Source organism: Adiantum capillus-veneris, chromosome 30 (genome assembly GCF_014529385.1).
Source record: "Adiantum capillus-veneris isolate H3 chromosome 30, ASM1452938v2, whole genome shotgun sequence".
NCBI lineage: Eukaryota > Viridiplantae > Streptophyta > Polypodiopsida > Polypodiales > Pteridaceae > Adiantum > Adiantum capillus-veneris.
The window spans coordinates 41,321,354-41,342,044 of record NC_140960.1 but is presented as its reverse complement, the minus strand read 5'-3'; the positions used below and the strand labels follow the sequence as shown (position 1 = coordinate 41,342,044).

General features: G+C 43.5%; 1 protein-coding gene across 2 annotated transcripts in view; it reads right to left on the bottom strand.

Moving 5' to 3' along the window:
- LOC147417850 (uncharacterized) overlaps positions 1-17,656 on the bottom strand; it is a 285,145-nt gene extending 267,489 nt beyond the window's left edge. For both annotated transcript variants that reach the window (XM_086506721.1, XM_086506722.1), the window contains exon 1: positions 17,418-17,656. In XM_086506721.1, coding sequence (XP_086362847.1) covers positions 17,418-17,606 — 189 coding nt within the window. In that variant the 5' untranslated portion in view covers positions 17,607-17,656. The remainder of the gene's footprint in view (positions 1-17,417) is intronic.
- Positions 17,657-20,691: the final 3,035 nt, after the last annotated feature.

Here is a 20,691-nt window from a genome sequence, read left to right as displayed (position 1 = left end):
TTCTAAATTGCATGGTCCCCTGCTTGCATTGGGCCGTTGGAGATCTCCCGGTTGGGATGGACTTACTGTGGAATTTTTCCTCTCCTGTTGGGATGCTCTTAAACAGCCCCTACTTTTCATGGTAAATGCGACATGGGAAAAACAAGATTTGTCAGTATTATGGAAAGGGGGTTTACTTAAATTATTGCCCAAGCAAGCACTCTGCGAGCAATTCTCTCTTGGCGGCCCATAACTTTGATGCCGGTGGTTTACAAGTTATTGGCTAAAATGCTGGTCCATCGCATTAAGGACTGCTTGTTTACAGGACTTCATCAGGCTCAGTATGGTTTTATTCCTCGTCCTCAAATCGTTGACAATTTGGCAAATGTTATGATTGGCATGGAGTATGCTAAGTACATGCAACAGGATGTGTTGGTCATGCAAGTTGACATTGAAAAGGCCTTTGACACTGTGCAATGGGATTTCATTGCTACCACAATGAGGTTCTCCGGTTTGGTCCTAAATTGGTCAATGTGGTTTATTTCTTGTATGCTTGCAGCACGTCTTCGGGGATCCTGGAAGGGGAATTGACAAGATCGTGGCCGCTTGGTTGTTCGGTTAGGCAAGGTTGCCCCCTTAGCGCTTTGTTGGATGCTATTTCCACTCATCATATGTTGATGTATCTTGATCACTTGACATCTGCGCAGCGTCTTCATGGTTTGCAGTTGCCATCGGATCATTCATTTATTGGACAAGCTTATGCGGATGACTCGTTGTTTATGCCCCGCAATCAACAGAGCGATGTTCAAGTGATTATGGAAGCTTTGGAATTGTTTGCGATTGCGGCTGGTCTTAAAGTCAACTTCCGTAAATCCAAGCTTTTACCACTCCGTTCTTGTGATTGGCACGCTCTCCTGTGGCCAGGAGAGATTGTTCCTCCAAATGTGATCACCAGGCATTTGGGTTATCCAATTGGATGGAACGTCACTCACACGCAAAAAGTAGACTGGGTTATGCAACGCTTGAATGTTAAACTACATTACTGGAAGCTTTCTACTTGGCCATTGCATGTTCGCCTAAGAATCATTCAAAGTATCCTCATGGCATATGTTCAGTTCTTTTTGCCACTATTGCACTGGCCTCGTCACTGTCTTGACTCTCTCATGTTGGCCATTTTGTCTCATTTGTGGCGAACTCATGGACACAAAAAAGGCTTGCGTCTGATGTCAATGACAAAACTTTGTACACCGAAGCGCTTTGGTGGTCTGAATATTTGGACCTGCGTAGGCATGTCCTGGCAAGGAAGGCTATGCTATTGCCCACACTGACGCAACAATCTCAGCCTTGGACTCTTATATTTGCACACTTGAGCCAGCATGTGGTTATGTCCTCGTTTGGTCATTGGCAACCATCTATTTGGGAGGTGGTATTTGGTAAGATGGATGGCCATATTCCTGCATGCCCGCTTGCTTCCACCTTGCTCTCTGCCTGGAAACATGTTACGAATCATCTATCGTGGAATGCTCGAACGCAAGGAAACTCCCTTCGCTTGGAGAGTCTTCATTGGAGCCGGGCCTTTTCTCTTACCTTGGTTGACCGCTCGCCTCGCCAAGCGTATTTCCTCTCCTGCCGTGGCATTCGAGTGGTTGAGGATGTGGTGGATGCAGCTGGTTTCACTTTGGAGTTTCCACTTGCCGCTCGCCGTTTTGGATTGGGCATGCATTATCGCCAGTTCTGGAGAGAATTGCAGAGAATGTTGGTTGGTTTTTTGCCCGTTCCACCCTTGGCTGATGGTGATTGCATGTCTGACTAGAATCTTCGGGAAATGCCCTTTGAAGATATTTCTGCTTGTCGGGCATATGCTTTTCTTTTGCCTCAACCATGGCTTGCTGATCATTGCAACGCTCTTTGGCACATGCATAAATCAGATATTTGGTGGAGAATCTGCATTATGGGAAAGCCGTTTGGCCGCTGAAGGAGCGTTTGTTTCTTTGGCGTTGTTTACTTGGTGTGCTCTCTGTGGGTACCTTTCTTAGGATGCGCCATATCCGCCCTTCATCCTATGTCTGTTGCTCATCTACCAAGGAGGATGTTTGTCACCTCTTGTGGGATTGTTGTATTACTAGAGACTTTCTTCGTCGGGTATCTGCGTGTATGCGGCTCCGTTTTCGGTCTTCCATAAACGGTTTGGGCTTTTTGGTATCTTCTCACCGATGTTGCAGCGCTTTGCAGTCTTCTTCATGTGGGTCAGGTTTTGGGCTTACTGGAGCCTGTGGCAATAGCATAATGGCCATATGTTTCATCGAATTCATGCAGATCCCCTGCCTTTCTTCAAACTTTCCCTTAGGCAATCTTTACGGTTCGCCTTGGAAGTTGGTGATATCACTGCAGAGATACATCAGCTTTCTTATGAATGCTTTTAGCTGTTTTGTACAGTCGAACACTTTTGTGTTCCTTCGCTTGTACTTCATCTTTTTGGTGGGTTTTCCTCTCTTTGAGGTTTCCTACAGATAGATAAATCAAATTGATTTACAAAAAAAAAATGTGTGTGTGTGTGTGTGTGTGTGTGTGTGTGTTGGGAGTGTGAAAGGTTTGGACGCGCGCATGTGTTGCTGCTCTCCCTACACGAATCGTTGTCTGCGCCTCTGTCCACGCGCCCAGTAGCCTGTGCGCGTTCTTTTGCCCTTCGTGAGGGCTTGTTTTCACTCTGCGTGAGGGCCTGTTTTGCTCGTGGCACCTGCTACTGCCCAAGTCACCCTCACCAGCTAGCTGGATAGAGTGTGTGTGTGTGTGTGTGTGTGTGTGTGTGTGTGTGTGTGTGTGTAATCAACCTGCAGAGACTGTTCAGGCTTGCACAGAAGATCTCAGCATGGCCAGTTTCCCCTACGCAGTCAATCAGCAGAGATTTCTTTCAGCAGAGGAATTTTACACTAATACTCAATTGCTCGATGTATGCCCTCTGTGGTTGAATGTACATAGTCTGTGCGTTTCTGTACAGAGTTTAAAGCAATTAACAATCATAAAATCCAAAAAAGAGAGAGTGTGTGTGTGTCTGTATGTCAGATTTTGGAGCACCCTTTATTACTGCATATAAACGAAGAAAACAGATGGCACCTGAGTCTTCGGAAATGGGTGAAATCCGAATCTATCTGCTAGAGGATTTTGAAGGTGCACGGAATGCTTGGGAGGGGCACGAACCTGCTACTAAAGTGCTCATTCCTGTTCAGGCACTGATGGACCCAGTGGCGCAATATGCTTTGAATGCGGTTATTCTGTTTTACCCAGGCAAGATGCCCACTGTGGGTCAGTGGGTGGACTTCTTGCTTAAACGCCAGGCAGTTCGAGGCGTTTACTTTGGTGCCAGAGGATTCTATGAAGTTTTGCTAGCAGATACTGATGCCCGTAACATGTTGCTTGAGTTGTCTCCCCTGTTTTTTGGTACTCAGATGACACATGTATTGCCGTGGGCACTTGCCAAGGACTATCAAAGCCTAATCCGTCATAAGTGCCCTCTATGGGTGGAAATCCTTGATTTTCCACGCACTTGGTGCCACTTCCTTCCTATACTCGCCTCTCGTTTGGGAAAAGTGATTTGTCCTCCCAAACTCGATGCTAATACATATCGCTTCTGTGTGCTTTGGGACACGGATGTTCACACCCCTGAGGGTAATACTGTCAATTTGGGGAATCCACTCATTGGGAAACGCCCTTTCAAGCTTAGATGGGGAAAATTTGCAAATTCATGCTTTCGTTGTGGGAAATTTGGACATATACAATCCGAATGTTCCGAGCCTGTTTTGCAACCTCCTCTTTCGGCTGTCCCTCAGCTCACAATCTCTAATGAGAGAAGTCCCTAATCCCAGATTTGCCGCTGTTGCAGCTTCTGCACTACCTAATGTTGTACCTTTTGAGAAAGGCAAGGTTAAATCTGTTGCTTCCACAAATCCTTTGGGTAAAGGAAATTCGCCTTCTTCTTCGGAAACCAAAAACAAGGGTAAAAATGTGGACTCGGCGGAAGGATCTCCTTGGGTGACCCCCAAGAAGACTGTTAAGATGCGCTCGCAGCTTTCTTCTCGTAATTATGTACATCCTGAGGTTAAATCTGCAGGACAAAAACCCCTTCCTTGCAACGATAATCGCACTCTTGCGGATGCATGGAATAAGGTGGTGCACTCTTACAAGGATGCAGTGGTTCATGGAACTTTTCAAGAATCTGAAAGTTTAGTTGCCCCTGAGACAAGCATGCAGAATAGTGTGGTTGAGTCGCGGGCTGTTGATGTTGATGTGCTTATGGGCACATCAACTTAGTCCCATCCTTATTTTGCCTCTGTACATATCTCTTAAATGCATAGTTGTGTAAAATGCATTTCATATAATGTGCGTGGGTTATGTAACTCTAACAAGTGGAGACTAACTCGGCACTATGTACATACATGTAAGGCTGACATTGTGGTTTTTGCAAGAGCATAATCGACATGATTATGCTAGGCAATGCTTGTATTTTGCGGGATACTGGATAGCATATGCTGGTTCATTGGGCTTTTCAGGTGTTCTCATTATGGTTAGGCATGAGTTGCAGCCGGTTCTGGCGTATAATGATCCGGCGGGTCGTTGGATGGTGGTCCAATGCACGATCAATGGTCAGATTTATGAATTTGGTGGTGTTTATGCGCACACGACCTCGGGACAACGAGCTATTTTGTGGCGTGAGATATCTTCTTATCCATGGCTTTCCAATGCGTTGCTTTGTGGTGATTTCAACAATGCGTTGGCTTCATCTAATAACACCATAGGACATTCTCACATGTTAAGCATAGAATTGCAAGCTTGGACGGATCTTGTGGCGTGTACACGGATGTTGGACCTGTGGACCCTCTTGCATCCTAATGTTTCGGGGTATACATTTCAACATAATGCTTTTTCTGCATATCGTGCAAGATTAGATCGATGATATGTCCTTGGCATGCAACAATTTGACGAGTTTGTGTGCGAAATGAGCATCGACCGTTCTTTGCTTTTATCTGATCATGCTCCTGTTGTGATGTTGCTACGCTTTGGGCAACTTCATTATGATCAGCCTTTTTCCAAGAGGCGTTTGTTGCATATCAACAATGCATATTCTCACGAGGTATTTCGTGAGATGATCTATGAGGTTATTCCCCCTTTGGTTGCTCAAATGCATCTTGATTCTGATGTTGCTTGGGTTCACTTTGTTGGGCGTGTGCAGAGTGTAATTCAAGACTATGGCAAGCATTACATGTTTCAATTACGTGGTGATGTTGAGGATGCCAAGCATATGTATCAACAGCTCCAACTCTTAGCAGACGCACGTCTGTTGTCGGAAACTGAATCCACGGCCCTTTGTCAGGGTGTGTCTGCTCCATAATGACAAATGAAAACTGGATAAATGGCAAACTCATGCTCGTCATTGAGCGTTTGTGGACAAGGGATGTGCCTCAAAGCAGTTTTTTAAGCACTTGCATCATTCGAGGCCTCTCAAACTATTAAGCGGGTTATGTTTCGACCAGGAGCTTGGACAGCTTCGAAGCGTGAGCTTGCAAATGCCATGGTGTTCCATTTTAGGACTGTTTTTGCCGCCCCCCCCCCCTGCGGCATCCGCCGCAATTATTAATGCACGACAACTTTTGTTATCTACAATGCATTCAATTGTCTTGCCTCATGATGCTTTGGCCATGGAGGCGGCTTTTACAGGCTTGCTCTCCGAAGATGACGTTCGCCTGGTTTGGATGTGCTCACTGTGGAATTTTTTCTCTCTTTTTGGGAGCCTTTAAAGAACCTTTACTTTTTATGATGAACGCTGCGTGGGTGAAACCGGATTTGCCAGTTGGAAAGAGGGTTTATTGAAGTTGCTGCCTAAACAAGCGCTTTGTGAGCAGTTCTCGCATTGGCGGCCAATTTCTCTTATGCCGGTGATCTATAAAATCTTGGCTAAGGTCATTGTGAATCATATAAAGGAACCTCTTATGGCTAGTATCCATTCCGCGCAATATGGCTTTATTCCTCATCGCCAAATTTTGGATAATCTGGCTAATGTATTAATTGGAATGGAATATGCCAAATATACCCAGCATGATGTTCTCGCAATGCAAGTAGACATTGAAAAGGCTTTCGATACGGTTCAATGGGATTTCATTGCTGCTACCATGCGGGCCCTTGGCTTTGGCCCAAAAGATGGTCAATGTCATTTACTTCTTGTATGCCCGCAGTACATGTTCAAGCCTCCTTGATGGAGAGCTCTGTGAGACAGGGTTGCCCGCTTAGCGCCTTAATGTATGCCATTGTCACTCACCCTCTCTTATTGTATTTAAATCACTTGGCTTCGCTCGGTTGTCTTCATGGACTAAAGTTACCCAATGGGAAAGACTTTGCAGGTCAGGCCTATGCTGATGATTCGTTGTTCATGCCTCGTAATAACCAGGATGATGTGCGCAAAATTATGCAAGCCTTCGATACATTTGGCTTGGCAGCAGGCCTTAGGGTTAACTTTCGGAAATCGAAACTCTTGCCTCTTGTTGTTTGTGACTGGCATCATCTTTTGTGGCCTGGCGAGATTCTCGATCTGCATGTGGTGGTCAGGCATTTAGGATATCCTATCAGTTGGCACGTTACTAATACGCAACAAATCGAGTGGGTCATGCAACGATTGAATGTCAAATTGCACTATTGGAAATTGTCTACATGGCCACTACATGTTCAACTTCGTATAGGGCAAAGTATCATGATGGCTTATGTTTAGTTTTACTTGCCATTGCTGCACTTGCCTCACTCCCGCCTCTCATTGCTTATGTCTACTATTGTATCCCACTTGTGGCGCACCAGTTCTCATAAGAAAGGTCTCCCTTTGTTAGCAATGGAGAAGCTTTGCACTCCAAAGTGTCTTGGCGGGCTGAATATTTTGGACCTTCGCTGCCATGCATTGGCAAGGAAGGCTATGTTATTGCCCACTCTTGCATTGCAGTCTCCGCCATGGACAGTTATGGTTGCTGACATATGTCGACATGTTGTCACTCCTGCCTTTGGTCATTGGCACACTTCCCTTTGGGAGACTCTGTTTGGCAAGATGGTCGGTAATATTCTTGGTTGCCCCTGGCTTGCTCTCCGCTTGGAAAGTTGTTACGGATCATCTCTCTTGGCATGGCAGGCAGCAAGTAGATGGGAATTCGTTGCATTTGGAAAGCATTCATTGGTGCAGGGCATTCTCTTTGACCCTGGTTGATCAGTTGCCTCGTCAAGCCTACTTCCTCTCTAGTCGTGGCATCCGCACGGTGGATGATGTGGTGGATTCATCTCGGAATTTGCTTACCTTTTCTCAAGCAGCAACACGTTTTGGGTTGGGCCTACATTATCGTCAGATTTGGAGCTTGCTTCGGCATATGCTCGATGTTTTTCTCCCTATTCCGCCGCTAACCAGGTGGTGCATGCAGGATTGGAATTATGGGACTCTTCTTTGGATGCGATTTCTGCTCGCCATACCTATCTATGCTTCTCTCATGTAGGACTCTTGGCTGGCTGATCATTGTAATGCGCTCTGGGATTTACACAAATCCGATCAATGGTGGAAGCGGGCTCTTACTGCAATTTGGAAGTCTCACTTGCCTCTTAAGAAGCGTTTGTTTCTTTGGCGTTGTTTTCTGGGTGGGGTGTTCTTCTAGTTGGAACACTCCTTCCGGCGCGTCGTATTAGCTCCTCTCGTTGCGTCTGTTGCTCCGCTGCTGACGAGACTGTCCAACATCTGCTTTGGGAGTGTCATTGCACCAAGGCTTTCGCGTTTCTGCTTGTATGCACCTCCGATTTCCCTCAACAATCTTCCACAAACAATTTTGGCTTTTTGGAATTCTCTCGAATTCCCTCGAGCAATTTGCAATTTTCTTCGCATGGGTCAGATTTTGGTCGCTATGGTCCTTGTGGCACCACCACAATCTCCGCATGTTTCACCAGCATGATGCAGATCCTTTTCCATCGTTCAAGTTTTCGTTGAGGCAATCGTTACATTTTGCCAGGGACACATCCCTGGAAATCTTGCAGCTCTTCTATGTTTGCTTTTAGCGCTTCTATATGGCAAAGCACTTCAGTGTTCTTCCCTTTGTATATGATCTTTTTGGTGGGTTTTCCTCACCTTGAGGTTTCCCACAAGTAAATTAATCAAATCAGATTAACAAAAAGAAAAGTGTGTGTGTGTTCGGGGGGGGCAGAGTGAGTCTCCCCTGCGTGAGCCTGCTGCATGAGACTTCTGCCCAACGTGAGTCTGCTGGGTGACCTTCTGCCCAGCGCGACTTTCTACCCAGAGTTGCAGACGAGGGCCACCTTCAGCCCGATGCCTGTGTCAGTGGGGGCGAGCCATCGCGACTTCAGCTGCAAACCCTAACAGGTTTCTCATGCCCTGTTGCTGCCTTGCACGATCTGCTACTCTGTGTCATCCATGTCAGCGCTTTGTGTGCGTGTGTGTGTGTGTGTATGAGTGTGGTGACGGTTGGTTTCGGGTGTAGTGAATCCTTCTGCCACTTGTTGTTGCGCGACTCTGCCATGCGCAACTCCTACACTGCGCAGGCCCTTCTCAGCGCGCCGGTGGTTGAAGATGGTTTTCACCTGCACGCGACCTTTCTAACAGTTTCTGGTGTGAGCGTCCGTGGGTGTCTGTGTATTTACATTCAGTATCAGGTCGGTGTGCTCAGCAGAGTCTTTCCTAGAAATCTTTAAAGGAAAAAAAAAAGTGGGTACTAGTTCAGTGTGCACTCTAGAAAGTGCAGTTTTGATTGGATATGGCAAAAGAATCTGTATATAAGCGTATGAAACGGGTGGATCTTTCCTCAATGGATGCTACAAGCATCATCAAAGAGTGTTTGTCAGAGGATTTTGCTGATGCTTGGAATGCTTCTAAGTTGCTATTTGAAGCGTGGGACAGAGTGGTACACTCATATAAAGATGCTTTACTTGGAACGATAGCTGGGTCGTTGCCTTTGCATTAGAATCCCCACCAAGGAACGCATATGGAGTCCGCTTTATTAACTATTAGTATAGAAGCGGATGTGCCCATGAGCAATACCACTTGAGGATAGTCTCTCATGCATCTCTTGTAAATACTGTACAGATGTATTCTCCTCTTAGATGCTTTACGTATAATGTGCGCGGATTGTGCAACCACGACAAGTGGAAGTTAATCTAGCATTATGTACATACAAATAACGCAGATATAGTGGTGTTACAAGAGCATAATCAGCATGATTTTGTAGGTCAATCTTCGTATTATACAGGATTCTGGATTGCTTACGCCAGTACTAGTTCTTTCTCGGGTGTTTTGATGATGGTGTGTCATGAACTGTAGCCGGTTTTAGCCCATAATGATCCAGCGGGGCGTTGGATGGTGGTTCAATGTCTTGTCCAAGGGAATATTCTGGAATTTGTTGGTATTTATGCTTATACTGCCTCGACACAAAGAAGTCATCTTTGGCAAAAGTTGGTAAAATATCCTTGGCGTTCACATGCTTTTTGGTGCGGGGATTTTAATAATGCACTTGCAAACACGGACAACACAAACAACACAACTGGTCATTCACATATGTTGAGCTCTGAATGCTCTTCTTGGGCCATGGTCAGCAATACGGGTGTCTTGGATCTATGGGCCAGCATGCACTCTTCAGAGCGGGGGTATACATTTACTCATAATGCTCACTATGGATATAGAGCACGATTGAATCACTGGTATGTATTGGGCACTCCGCAATATGATATGTTTACTTGTGATATGAGGATTGATCCTTCTTTTACCTTATCTGATCATTTTCCTCTTTGGCTCTGGGTCTATTTTGAGGCATTAGATATAGATTTCACGCTCCTTCGTAAGTGGTCGTTGCATATTAATCATGCGTATGTTTCACATAGAGCATTTCAAACTTTGATTGAAGCGGTAATTCCTCCACTTGTCTCTCATATGTTTATTGATGTGGATGTGGCTTGGTATCGTTTTGTCATGCGCATCCAGGCAATCATAAAGGATTATGGTTCCCGGTACATGTACCAGATGAGAAATAAAGTGCACGAAGATAAGGCTACATGTCTTGCAGATACTAGAAGGCTTACTGATTTAAAACAAGAGGAATTATGCGCGGCTAAAACCTCGTCAATGCATAATGATAAGAGAAAACTTGAAAAATGGAAAATCAGATCTAGGCAATACGCTTTTATGGATAAAGGTTGTTCATTGAAATATTTCTTTAAGCATTTGCATCATTCGAGGATATCTGCCTCTATCAAAAGAGTTAAAGACGAGGTTGGGCAATGGACGACCAAGAAAAGTCAATTGGCGGACCCAATGGTGGATCATTTTCAATGAGTTTTTGCCAAGCCTGAGGCTCCCTCGAGTGAGGTTTTGAAAGCTAGACAATTATTGTTGTTTTATGTACATCCTATATTGACAATGACTGATATAGATACGCTTGAGACCAGTTTTACTGAAGATGAGTTGCACGACAGTTTGTTACATCTTGGTCGTTGAAAATCACCTGGATGGGACGGGCTTAGGGTTGAATTTTTCCTTCGCTTTTGGGAATCCCTTAAGCAGCCTCTCCTTTTCATGATAAATCATGCACGGACCATGCAATCTTTGCCGCAATCGTGGAAAGAAGGATTGGTTTAATTATTGCCTAAGCAAGCATTGTGTGAATACTTCTCACATTGGCGTCTGATAACGCTTATGCCGGTCATTTACAAAATGTTGTCGAAAATGATAGCTACTCATGTTGCTGACCATTTGTTTTCCGGCATACATCCGGCTCGGTATGGATTTATTCCTTGCAGGCAAATTATGGATAATATTGCTAACGCTTTTATTGGAATTGAGTATGCAAAATATACTAGACAAGATATGCTTATCATGCAGATTGATATAGAGAAAGCATTTGACACTGTTCATTGGGATTTCATCAAATCATGAAGGCTTTGGGCTTTGGGCCTAGGATGCGTCAGGTAGTCTATTTTCTCTATGAAAACGGTCAATCTGTCGGAATTCTTGACGGTGAGCTAACTTGATTATGGGATCTTGGTCGATCTGTCAGGCAAGGATTCCCTTTGAGTGCCATGTTGTATGCTATTGCTACACATCCTCTATTGTTGTATCTAAACTCATTAACCGCATTTGGTCAGCTACATGGATTGCAACTACCAGCTCATGATCATTTTGTGGCACAAGCTTATGCGAATGACTCCATGTTCTGGCCTAGAAATCAACCTGAGGATGTTCGCTGTGTTATGGAAGCACTACATATTTATGGTTGGCTGCAGGCCTGCAAGTGAATTTCCGTCAATCGAAATTGTTGCCGTTGCATCAAATGGATTGGCATGCTATGTTATGGCCAAGGGAGATTGTAAAGCCTGATCAAATTGTGAGGCATCTTGGTTATCCGTTGGCTTGGTCGGTTAACAATGCGAAGTTGTTGCAATGGGTTGAGAATAATTTAAATTGCATTATTGGAAATTGTCTACATAGCCGTTCCATGTGAGACTCAGAATAGTGCAGTCTACTTTGGTGGCATACATGCAATTTTTCCTGCCATTGTTGCATTGGGCACCTCGTCATCTTCGAGATTTCATGTCTCGGATTTTGGAGCACTTCTGGTCCACTTCCTCTCACAAAAAAGGCTTGCGATTGCTTGCGATGGATAAGCTCTGTACTCCAAAACATTGTGGTGGTCTAAATATCCTTTATTTGTGTTCTCATATTACGGCAAGGAAGGCTACTTTGTTGCTAGTGCTGGTTGAGCAAAAACAGCCCTGGACGCAGATGCTTGCGTTTTTGTGCTCTCATGCGGTTTCCACGCCATCATTCAGCCATTGGCAGCCGTCGTATTGGGATGTGGTTTTTGGCAGATTCTGGGTATTATGGACAATGTGGAGAGCACGGAATTCCCTCATGGTTCACCAGATTCAAGTGGAATATGTTTCTTTCTTCAAGATATCTCTTAGACAGTCTCTTCAAGTTGCCTATGACTTGGATGAGCTCCCTCTTAGCCATTACCAGCTCTACTTTGATTGTTTCTAAGTTACGGTTTGTAATACTTTCTATGGGTTTTCCTCGCTTTGAGGTTTCCCATTTGTAATTCAATCTCGCATTACCAAAAAAAAAAGTGTGGGGGGCCGGGGGGGGGTGTCGTCCCGCGCATAGACAAAGAAAATAAAGAAAGAATATTATACTAACATCATGTTGAGGCTGAAGTCAGCCTATAGGACAAATCAATACATCATTGTTAGTGCATTCCTGCGATAGACAGCCCATTTGCATTGTTTCCTAGATTCGTATGCTTTGGCAAGTTCTTAATTCTTGCTCTTCGGTTATGATCTTGTTTGCTTCCTTAGTTTGAATTTTTCATGTATTTTGTGCCAATAAAGAAGTACATGTTTACCTTTGATGCTGACTACTTGTCTTTGCAACAGAACCAAATTCTGGTGTTAGGACCAAAACCGTTGTTTGCTTCCTTAGTTTGAATTTTTCATGTATTTTGTGCCAATAAAGAAGTACATGTTTACCTTTGATGCTGACTACTTGTCTTTGCAACAGAACCAAATTCTGGTGTTAGGACCAAAACCGTTGTACATATGGGTATATCCAAAAGCAATGGCATAGGGACTCCTCTTGCAATGTCTTTCAATGTAGTACATTGCTGACATGTTGGGTCGTGGCCAGTATGTGCAACCAAAGTCCCACCGAGGAGTCTTGCGTGTGCAATCATCCACATGGAGTAACATATCCGCCCGATGGCTGACTATGAGGCTGCCAATGCATGACCAAAACTGTAACTCAAAAGTAGGAGAGGTGTGTTACTGAGACCAATGCCCCTACTAGCACAAACGGTGCCCCGTTCTCTCAAAAGGCTCCCCCTCCCAATGCGACCAATGTACTCAAAGAAGGAGACTAACTCCCCATCAATCTGTTCAGAAGGCCACTACCACTCACCAAGATCCCAGACCAACTCCGCCAAGGGCCTCCATCCCAAATTCATAATCTCCAAAGAGTTGCCTCCTCTATGGAGAAAACCAGATCAAGAGTCCTTGTCAAGGAAACTGACTACTCGACTAAGTTGTTAGTGGACATCCAAACATTGAGCAAGTGGTACCACATCCTGAAAGACTAGCCAGCGGTGATGTCCATGATCACCAATCTGAGCAACGTCAAAAACAAGAGTACATGAAAGCGACAATCGAGCGGCTGGAGGGCCCGCATGGGAAGGCAAGCTAGTCCATCCTCCAATCATGGCATACCAATCAATAAGAATAAAGTATCATACTTGTAGCAACCCCACGCCGGATCCCGTGTGTACCCCCAATGAAATCCGCAACTAGCCAGGAGAACTGGTGATGTGGTAGTACCGAGCTATGAATTATGTCACAAAAGTGATGACATGGCAGATCGTACGGATAATCATACAAACCCTAAAATGTGCCGCAATTTGCAGGTGCTAACGTGGAATTCTTGCTGCAACTCTAAAGAGCTTTTCGCCGCCGAGATTAGCAGTTGCTTTTAGAACGATGCAAGATTTGTGTATCTGATGCTTTTGGCCAGTGGCCTTTAAATATGAGCATTGGGGGAAGCTCCTCCTAGTCTAGCATTTGTAGATTGGAGAGAGCGTTCCTCCCAACGGTTGTAATCTTTGAAGATCGATATAAAAGAATACCGAAAGGGATGCCAGGGTTTTGGGGCCAATGTATCCGGGAGAGAAACTCCACCACTCCGTGTCTACGGTGTGAGCCTCTCTCTCAGTTTCAAGTTGTGATCAAGTACTAAAGTTTGTTCTAGTTTTGTTCTTTCAGTTGGCATGTGGTGCCCTCGACGGTTACAATGGTATTAGAGTGTAAATTGTTTGTTGTTCGGCAAGCAAACCAGTCTTACATCAACCTACAACTAGAAGCTATCGAGCTGGAAGGAGAAGAAACGACAACATAAAGAGAAGATGAATAAACAGGAGCTCGTTCTTTTCCTAAAAAGCTGCTTTTCGACACTTTTCAAAGTTTCAGAGACCTCTAAAAATCTCTTCAACGGATATGAATTTAGATATGCAAAAGATGTCAAAGTTGATCCTCTCCATGATTCGTACGCATTGACACGAACAAATTTTAATTCCAACAATTTTGAAAAATTAGGGTTTTTAGCAGCAAATTAGGGTTTCTGCAGAAAATTTTAGCATGTGTCAAATTTATGTTTTGGATGCTCTTGTTATTTTTTTTGTAGACAGAAAGTAATAGGATGCAAGAAGATGGATTTACAAGCATTTCGGAGCATAGGATTCACTCTTATGCAACGAGAAGAACCACTTGATTGAGATTTTGAATACAATTTGAGAATATTGTTTGGGTATTGTTGGAAGTAGATTTGAACTTGTCTAACCTTGTTTTGGTGCCGACTGAATTTGTTTGATTCTCGTTGCAATGTTGATTTCAATCTTGTTTGATGAACCTCAAAACAACGCAGACTACGGTCTGGGGATCATTTACTTATAAATAGAAGCCTCTGACAGCACAAGCTGCAGTCCGAGGATTGTTTAGTTGTATTTGGAACCTCCAAATGGGGCGGGTTGTGGTTTGGACATCATTTAGTTGTAGATGAAAACCTCTCAAAAATTACAAGGCAATGATGACATTAGTATTTAATGACGTTGTAATGCTAACATGGTAGGCAAGTGATGATATGGTAGTTTGTTGACATGGCAAATTGATTATGAGACAGTGATGGCAATGCAAATACTAGCGTAACAAGCAGATGGCATGACATTAGTAACATGAACAAGGCAAGAACTTTTCAAAAAGCTACATATAGCACATAGAAGCTTAATTGTGATGCAACAAAATCTCATTTGTGATGCAACAACTGAGATCGCTTTTCGACTATGCCTTACCAAAAAAAAAGTTACAAATCGCACGCAGAAGCTCAGTTGTAATGCAATAGTGCAAATCAATTTTCAACTACGTCTTTGCCAAAACTAGCACTGTATCAATTACTTTTGGGTGTATTTCTTCATGAGAGTTGCTTTTAAAGCCCAACCCATGAGGGCTTTTTTGAGAACAGTCTACAAGCCACTTTTGTGACTCTTAGGTGCAGCATAAGGGTTAAGGGATTTTAGCTCAGATCTAGCGCACAAACACAAGGTTACTTTATTTCTAGAGGCTTACTTTACTTACAAAGGGTCAGGCTAGATCCTAAGCTATAATAACTAAAACTGACGTTGACCTATAGCAGTAGCTTGTCCACGTGGCTCAAGTGCAATGCGCACTTGACATCCCTCCCTGTTAAAGGTGAGACACAACTGTTGAACTTCTTTCTGTGGATGCTTCCCGTACTTCTAACGTTGATACTTTTGATGCTTGTGGATGCATGAGCCGATGAAAACTCCTCCAAACGGGTGGGCTTTATGAATGTAGGTATTCATGCACTGTAAACAGCAACCATACGAGTTACTAGGCAACCTTACTACTATCGCAGAATATCAGCCTCAATGTATATTCTGCCTTGCGAGCAAGTATTTCCACCCGAATAGTCCTGTCGTGAAAACATTGCAGGTGAAGATGAAAGGTAACCATGGTTCCATGTCAGCGGAAGTGGATGCACACTACATGCAAATACGACCGCAGAAGAAGGTTAGGGATCCTTTCTCCAACTCCTTCCATTTCTACATACCAGGCAAGCATATCTTGGTACTCGAGATCTAGATCTTTGAGCATTTGATGCCGATCTTCGTTCAAAGACATAGCGATGAAGGCATGAGCGCGCCTAATGCACGATGGACTAAGGGTGGGAGTAGCTAATATCTCTAGGCATGTATAAGTCCAGGGCAAGGACACTAAATTTCTTTTATATCGAGAGAAAAAAAAACTGAGAGAAGTTCCTTGGATTCTTGATTCTTCCTTGAGTTCGCGAAGCCAAAGCACGTTCAGAGCTCTGTCAGTTGGAGCTGAAGGGTTAAGGGATTTTAGCTCGGGTCTAGTACTCCGCACAAACACAAGGGTGCTTTACTTCTAGAGGCTCACAAAGTGCCAAGCTAGATCCGAAGCTATACTATCTAAGACCAATGCTCACCTGTAGCAGTAGCTTGTCCACGTGGCTCAAGGGCAAGCACACACGTGGATCAAGGGCAAGCACACGACAATGACATAGAAAATACAAATTCTTACTTCTAACTCTCCCTCACACATGGGATTCCTATTTTGAGGTTCTTGTACTCACACAAAAGTCCCAAGTTAAATAGATGTGAGCAAATACTGAAGCTTTTGGGGCCAAAACCTTCTCGAGGGAAGCTCCATCTCTCCCAAGCTTACTACTATTGGTGTGCTTTAACATCCCTTTAAGCTCTCAATTTGTGTTTTGCAATCCACCCTACAATTCAAGTCTTCTATAATTTCCTACCTCCAACAGAGTCTCAGTAGTATCACAGCTGAGCTGTTTGATTTTCTGCCAAATAGAACCATCCTATATTTGTACCAGATTTAAATTGTGGAGCGGAAGTGACAAAGGGATGTGTTCGCTTCAAGCCATGGCTAGTTGCCACAAGGATTATGGCATTCATTGGGTATTTGTGCTACACGATGGTGGGTGCAAGTAAATTGGCATCCATTCAGGTTGGAGGGCCACATTTTTCATCTCTGGGGCTTTTTGGTTGCAAATAGAGCAGTGCTAGTGTTCAGCATCATTGTCAGTGCAGCTAGCGCCTTACCGCATCAAGAAGCAAGACAACCGACTTGGAAGCAGCAAAGCTATGCCGTGGAATCATTTTTGGAGTGTGCTTGGTTTTTCTCTCTCAGCAAGCAAAGTTGTGGCTGCCATTAACAATTTTCATGCAACTATGATCTGCAATGTTGCCAAAGCCAGGGCCAAGTCAAGCACACTATCTTTTACCTTTTTCAAGTCGATACCAGCATCCACTACTTACTTCTACTCAGGTAAGCCTCTGCAAAGCATCAAAAAATTTACACTCTCGTGTCATCCACGTGGTCAACATCTTAGAGATCCTCATTATCTTATGATGGCATCTTTAGAATCGTCATATCCGGTAATGGCATCTACAATCACTAATAATTCGTGACCAACCCTCACATTGAGGAGAAACGAGTCATCACACTCGAATTCAATCGATAAAATCCCAAAACTCCAACAATTCACCAGCATTATCACCTCTACATGGTAGCCTCCAAGAACTCTTGATTCAGAGGTTAGCCCGCTCGTAAAACAAGGAAAACAGAGACCTGCCCACTTCACTCTCCCGTGGAAGCTGAAAATATCATCTGGGATGTATCTGTCCTAGAGAAAACCTAAGTGTGAACCGTGTCTGCGTGCTGACGTGCCATTACTGTGCATGTCAGTACAGACCATTCCTGCATGCAAGTGGTATGTGTATCTGTCTCTGTATGCGTGTATGTGAGAGAGAGAGCATGCGTACATTTGCAACGCTCTCCTTCTGAATTGTTTTGCGTTCCAGGGTGCGAGGAGTGGGCGCATCCTTGGTGGGCAAAGAGGTGATGCTTGCACGCCTGGGGCCCCAATAAACACACTGCTTTTTCTTAGGCCCATTGCTGCTTAAGGGAGGACTACAGGTGGTTCGGCGATGGCGAGGGGTAGGAATGCCCATCGCTGGCCCCCTCCAATTTTCCGTTGGAGTAAATCTTTATAGCGTGCGGTCCCTAGAGGCTCGTAACAATCCCTAATGAAAGGAAAACTAGACCAATTTTCGATGATGTGATTTGAAGATTAGTCCTTCACAACATTCAAGGTAGGAAACTAGTCTTGCTTGGTGGGCATTGCTGTAGAACATACTCAAATTGACATCAAGTATCGATCCTAGCATTGAAGTAAACAAGTACAAAGTGCAGTGGCGAATCTTCAAAAAAGGATTGCATATATAATGATTGATTATATGTGTAGATGTCTCTAAAATGTCCAATTTCACGGCATTGGCGAACTTTTAAAAGAAGTGTGTGTCTATTTGACAAATAGATACGATGATCGAGATTGAGCATGCACTGGTGAGGAAAACATGTGGCTAAACTAAACTTAAGGAAGCATTGACAAACTCAAAAGATACACAAAGCATCAACAGACTATACAAATTAAATTGAACTACCGACTTGGTAATCATGTAGGGGTGTCTTCCAATTGTCCAAGCCGTAGGACAATGTTTGAATCAAGATACATAAAAACAATGTGAATAGTTAAACATTTCGTCTTGCAGTTAGACGCAAAGTGAAAATGCTAAATATACAGTGCATGTTATACAAAAGTGTTATACAAAAGTATGGTGCAGAGTTGGCATTGTGGTCTCTCCAGAAATTATAAGAAACGGAAGTCGTTTTGTATCCGCTTAAACAGCCCAGAGCCTCCCGGCCCTGTCCTTGTTGGGAATATCCCGCAATCAATGTGTTCCAAGAGACGACATTCTAGACAAAAGCTCATTAAGAACTTTTTGAACTTTCTGAAGTATTTGGCATACATGTCAGCCAAGGCATTTCCTATGTAATGCCAGATATCTTAAGATGCAAGTGTAGGTGATTGCAATTGGAGCAATGCCATCTCTTTGCATCTGCTGAAAATAGCCCGGAGCTTCCTAGCCCTATCCCTGTTGGGTATATCCCCCAATCAATGCACTCCAAGAGACCCCAACATCCCGCAATCAATGCACTCTAAGAGACAACATTCCAAACAGGAAGCTCCTAAAGCAAGTTTTGTGGTTATGAGCACATCTCGAGCTAAACGAGATTGAGAGGAGGCGCTCACAATTAGTAAGAACTTGAGACTTGATTATAAACTTAATCTTGGTTGGAAGACTTAATGCTTGATTAACAAACTTGATGACAAAAATTTGGATTACAAGGCAAGGCTTCATTACAAAAACATGGCTAGATAATTAGACAAGAACTAAAAGAGAACTTACCTCCTCACAACTGGTGTTGGAAAGACTGTGTGGCCTATAGCATATGACCTCTAATTATACTAGAGTCTAGGGAGGTTAAGAACTCTCGAGGTTCTTCCTTCTAAAACCTTCTAGTTCTTCTAGAGTCTTCTAGTTCTTTTAGAATCTTCCACATTCTTCAAGATGCTTCTTGGACTATCTAGATTCTTCTTCGTACTTCTAGAACCTTCTAGAACCAGATCCTTCTAGGTGTTTCTAGTACCTTATGGATTCTTCAAGATTATTCTATATGTTTCCAGAACCTTCTAGATTCTAGATGTTTCTAGAACTTCTAGATTCTAGAGATTTCTGGAATGTTCTAGAACCTTCTAGATTGTTCTAAATGTTTCTAGAACCTTCTAAATTCTTCTTCAAGTTCCTAGAACCGTTTAGAACTCTTTTGAGAGTTTGCATCCGTGACAAAAATCCCTCCTCTAGGACGCCTTTTACGAGCAGCGGTTGTCCCTCTTGATATATGGGAAGGCTTTGATGGATATTATTGATGGCCGGTGTTGGATGGGCGTTACTAGATGTAGGCTTCCATGTTCATTCGCTTGCGTAATAACCTTTCAAGGTACAAGGTATTAAAGTCTTCCAGAGAGATTCTGGAGTCAAGGATTTTCTCAATTTCATATTCTTGATGAGTATTTATCTCTATGAGCGGTGGTGGTTGTGAGCATCTCCCAAGAATCTTGGACTAATGACAAGGCCCCAACAGTGAAACAGGTAAGATTGGATGAATCTTCATAGGATGTGGTATTTGGAGATTCTATGTGACTAGATTCACTTGGCCAATTATCTTGAATGGTCCAGGTCTTTGATAATCCATCTTTTGGGAAGGGCAAGATGAACGTAGATTGTGGCGGAGAGGCCACACTTGATCCCAAATCTTGTAGGCTAGATGTTGCATTTGGTGTTTGTTTGTGTTACTTGTATACCTATGTTGAGCCTCTTTGATATACTTTGTCAGTTCTTTCAGAATGCTCTATAAATGTGTGGCTAAATCTGTGGTAGCCAGATTATTCCCTTGGTGATTCATGTGGACATCCATCCTTGCGTGCTCACCATAATTAGTAAAGAATAGGGTATGTCGAGTAGGAGCAAAATTTGTGTTGTTGTAGGCAAACTCAGCCATGGTTAGCAACTTTACCCCAATTGTATTGACGGTAATTAATTGTGTATCATAGATACTCCTCTAGAACATAATTCATCCTCTCTATTTGCCCATCGCTTTGTAGATGATTGGCTAAAGAGAGATTAATCTTACTCCTAAAAGCTTGATATAAATTGTGGCTCTCAATTTGAGAAAATGTCATCTAAAAGTCCATGATAGTGATAGATATTCTTGAGGGAGATCTTTGCCGTCCCTTCTCCAATGATCAACTTGGCTGCTAGGATGAAATGACCCATCTTTGTGCATCTATCGACAACAATTAAAATTGAATCATAGCCCTTAGAGAGGGGAATATTTGTAATGAACCCTTGTAATAGATGACCATGATTTACTAGGGATGGGCAAGGGCTGAAATAATCCATGCACATAATAACATGGAGCCTTGGCCCTATTGCACTTGTTACATGTGTGTATATATTGTTGGACAAGCTTCCACATTTGGAGGCCACCAAAAGTCTTGTGTGATATGCTCAATCATTTTGTTTACTCCAAAATGACATGTTGTTGGGGAATCATGTCTCTTTTGAAGTATTTGCAATCTTTACTCTATTGATGGTCAAAATCTTAGCTCCATTGATAGTATATATAGAAGTC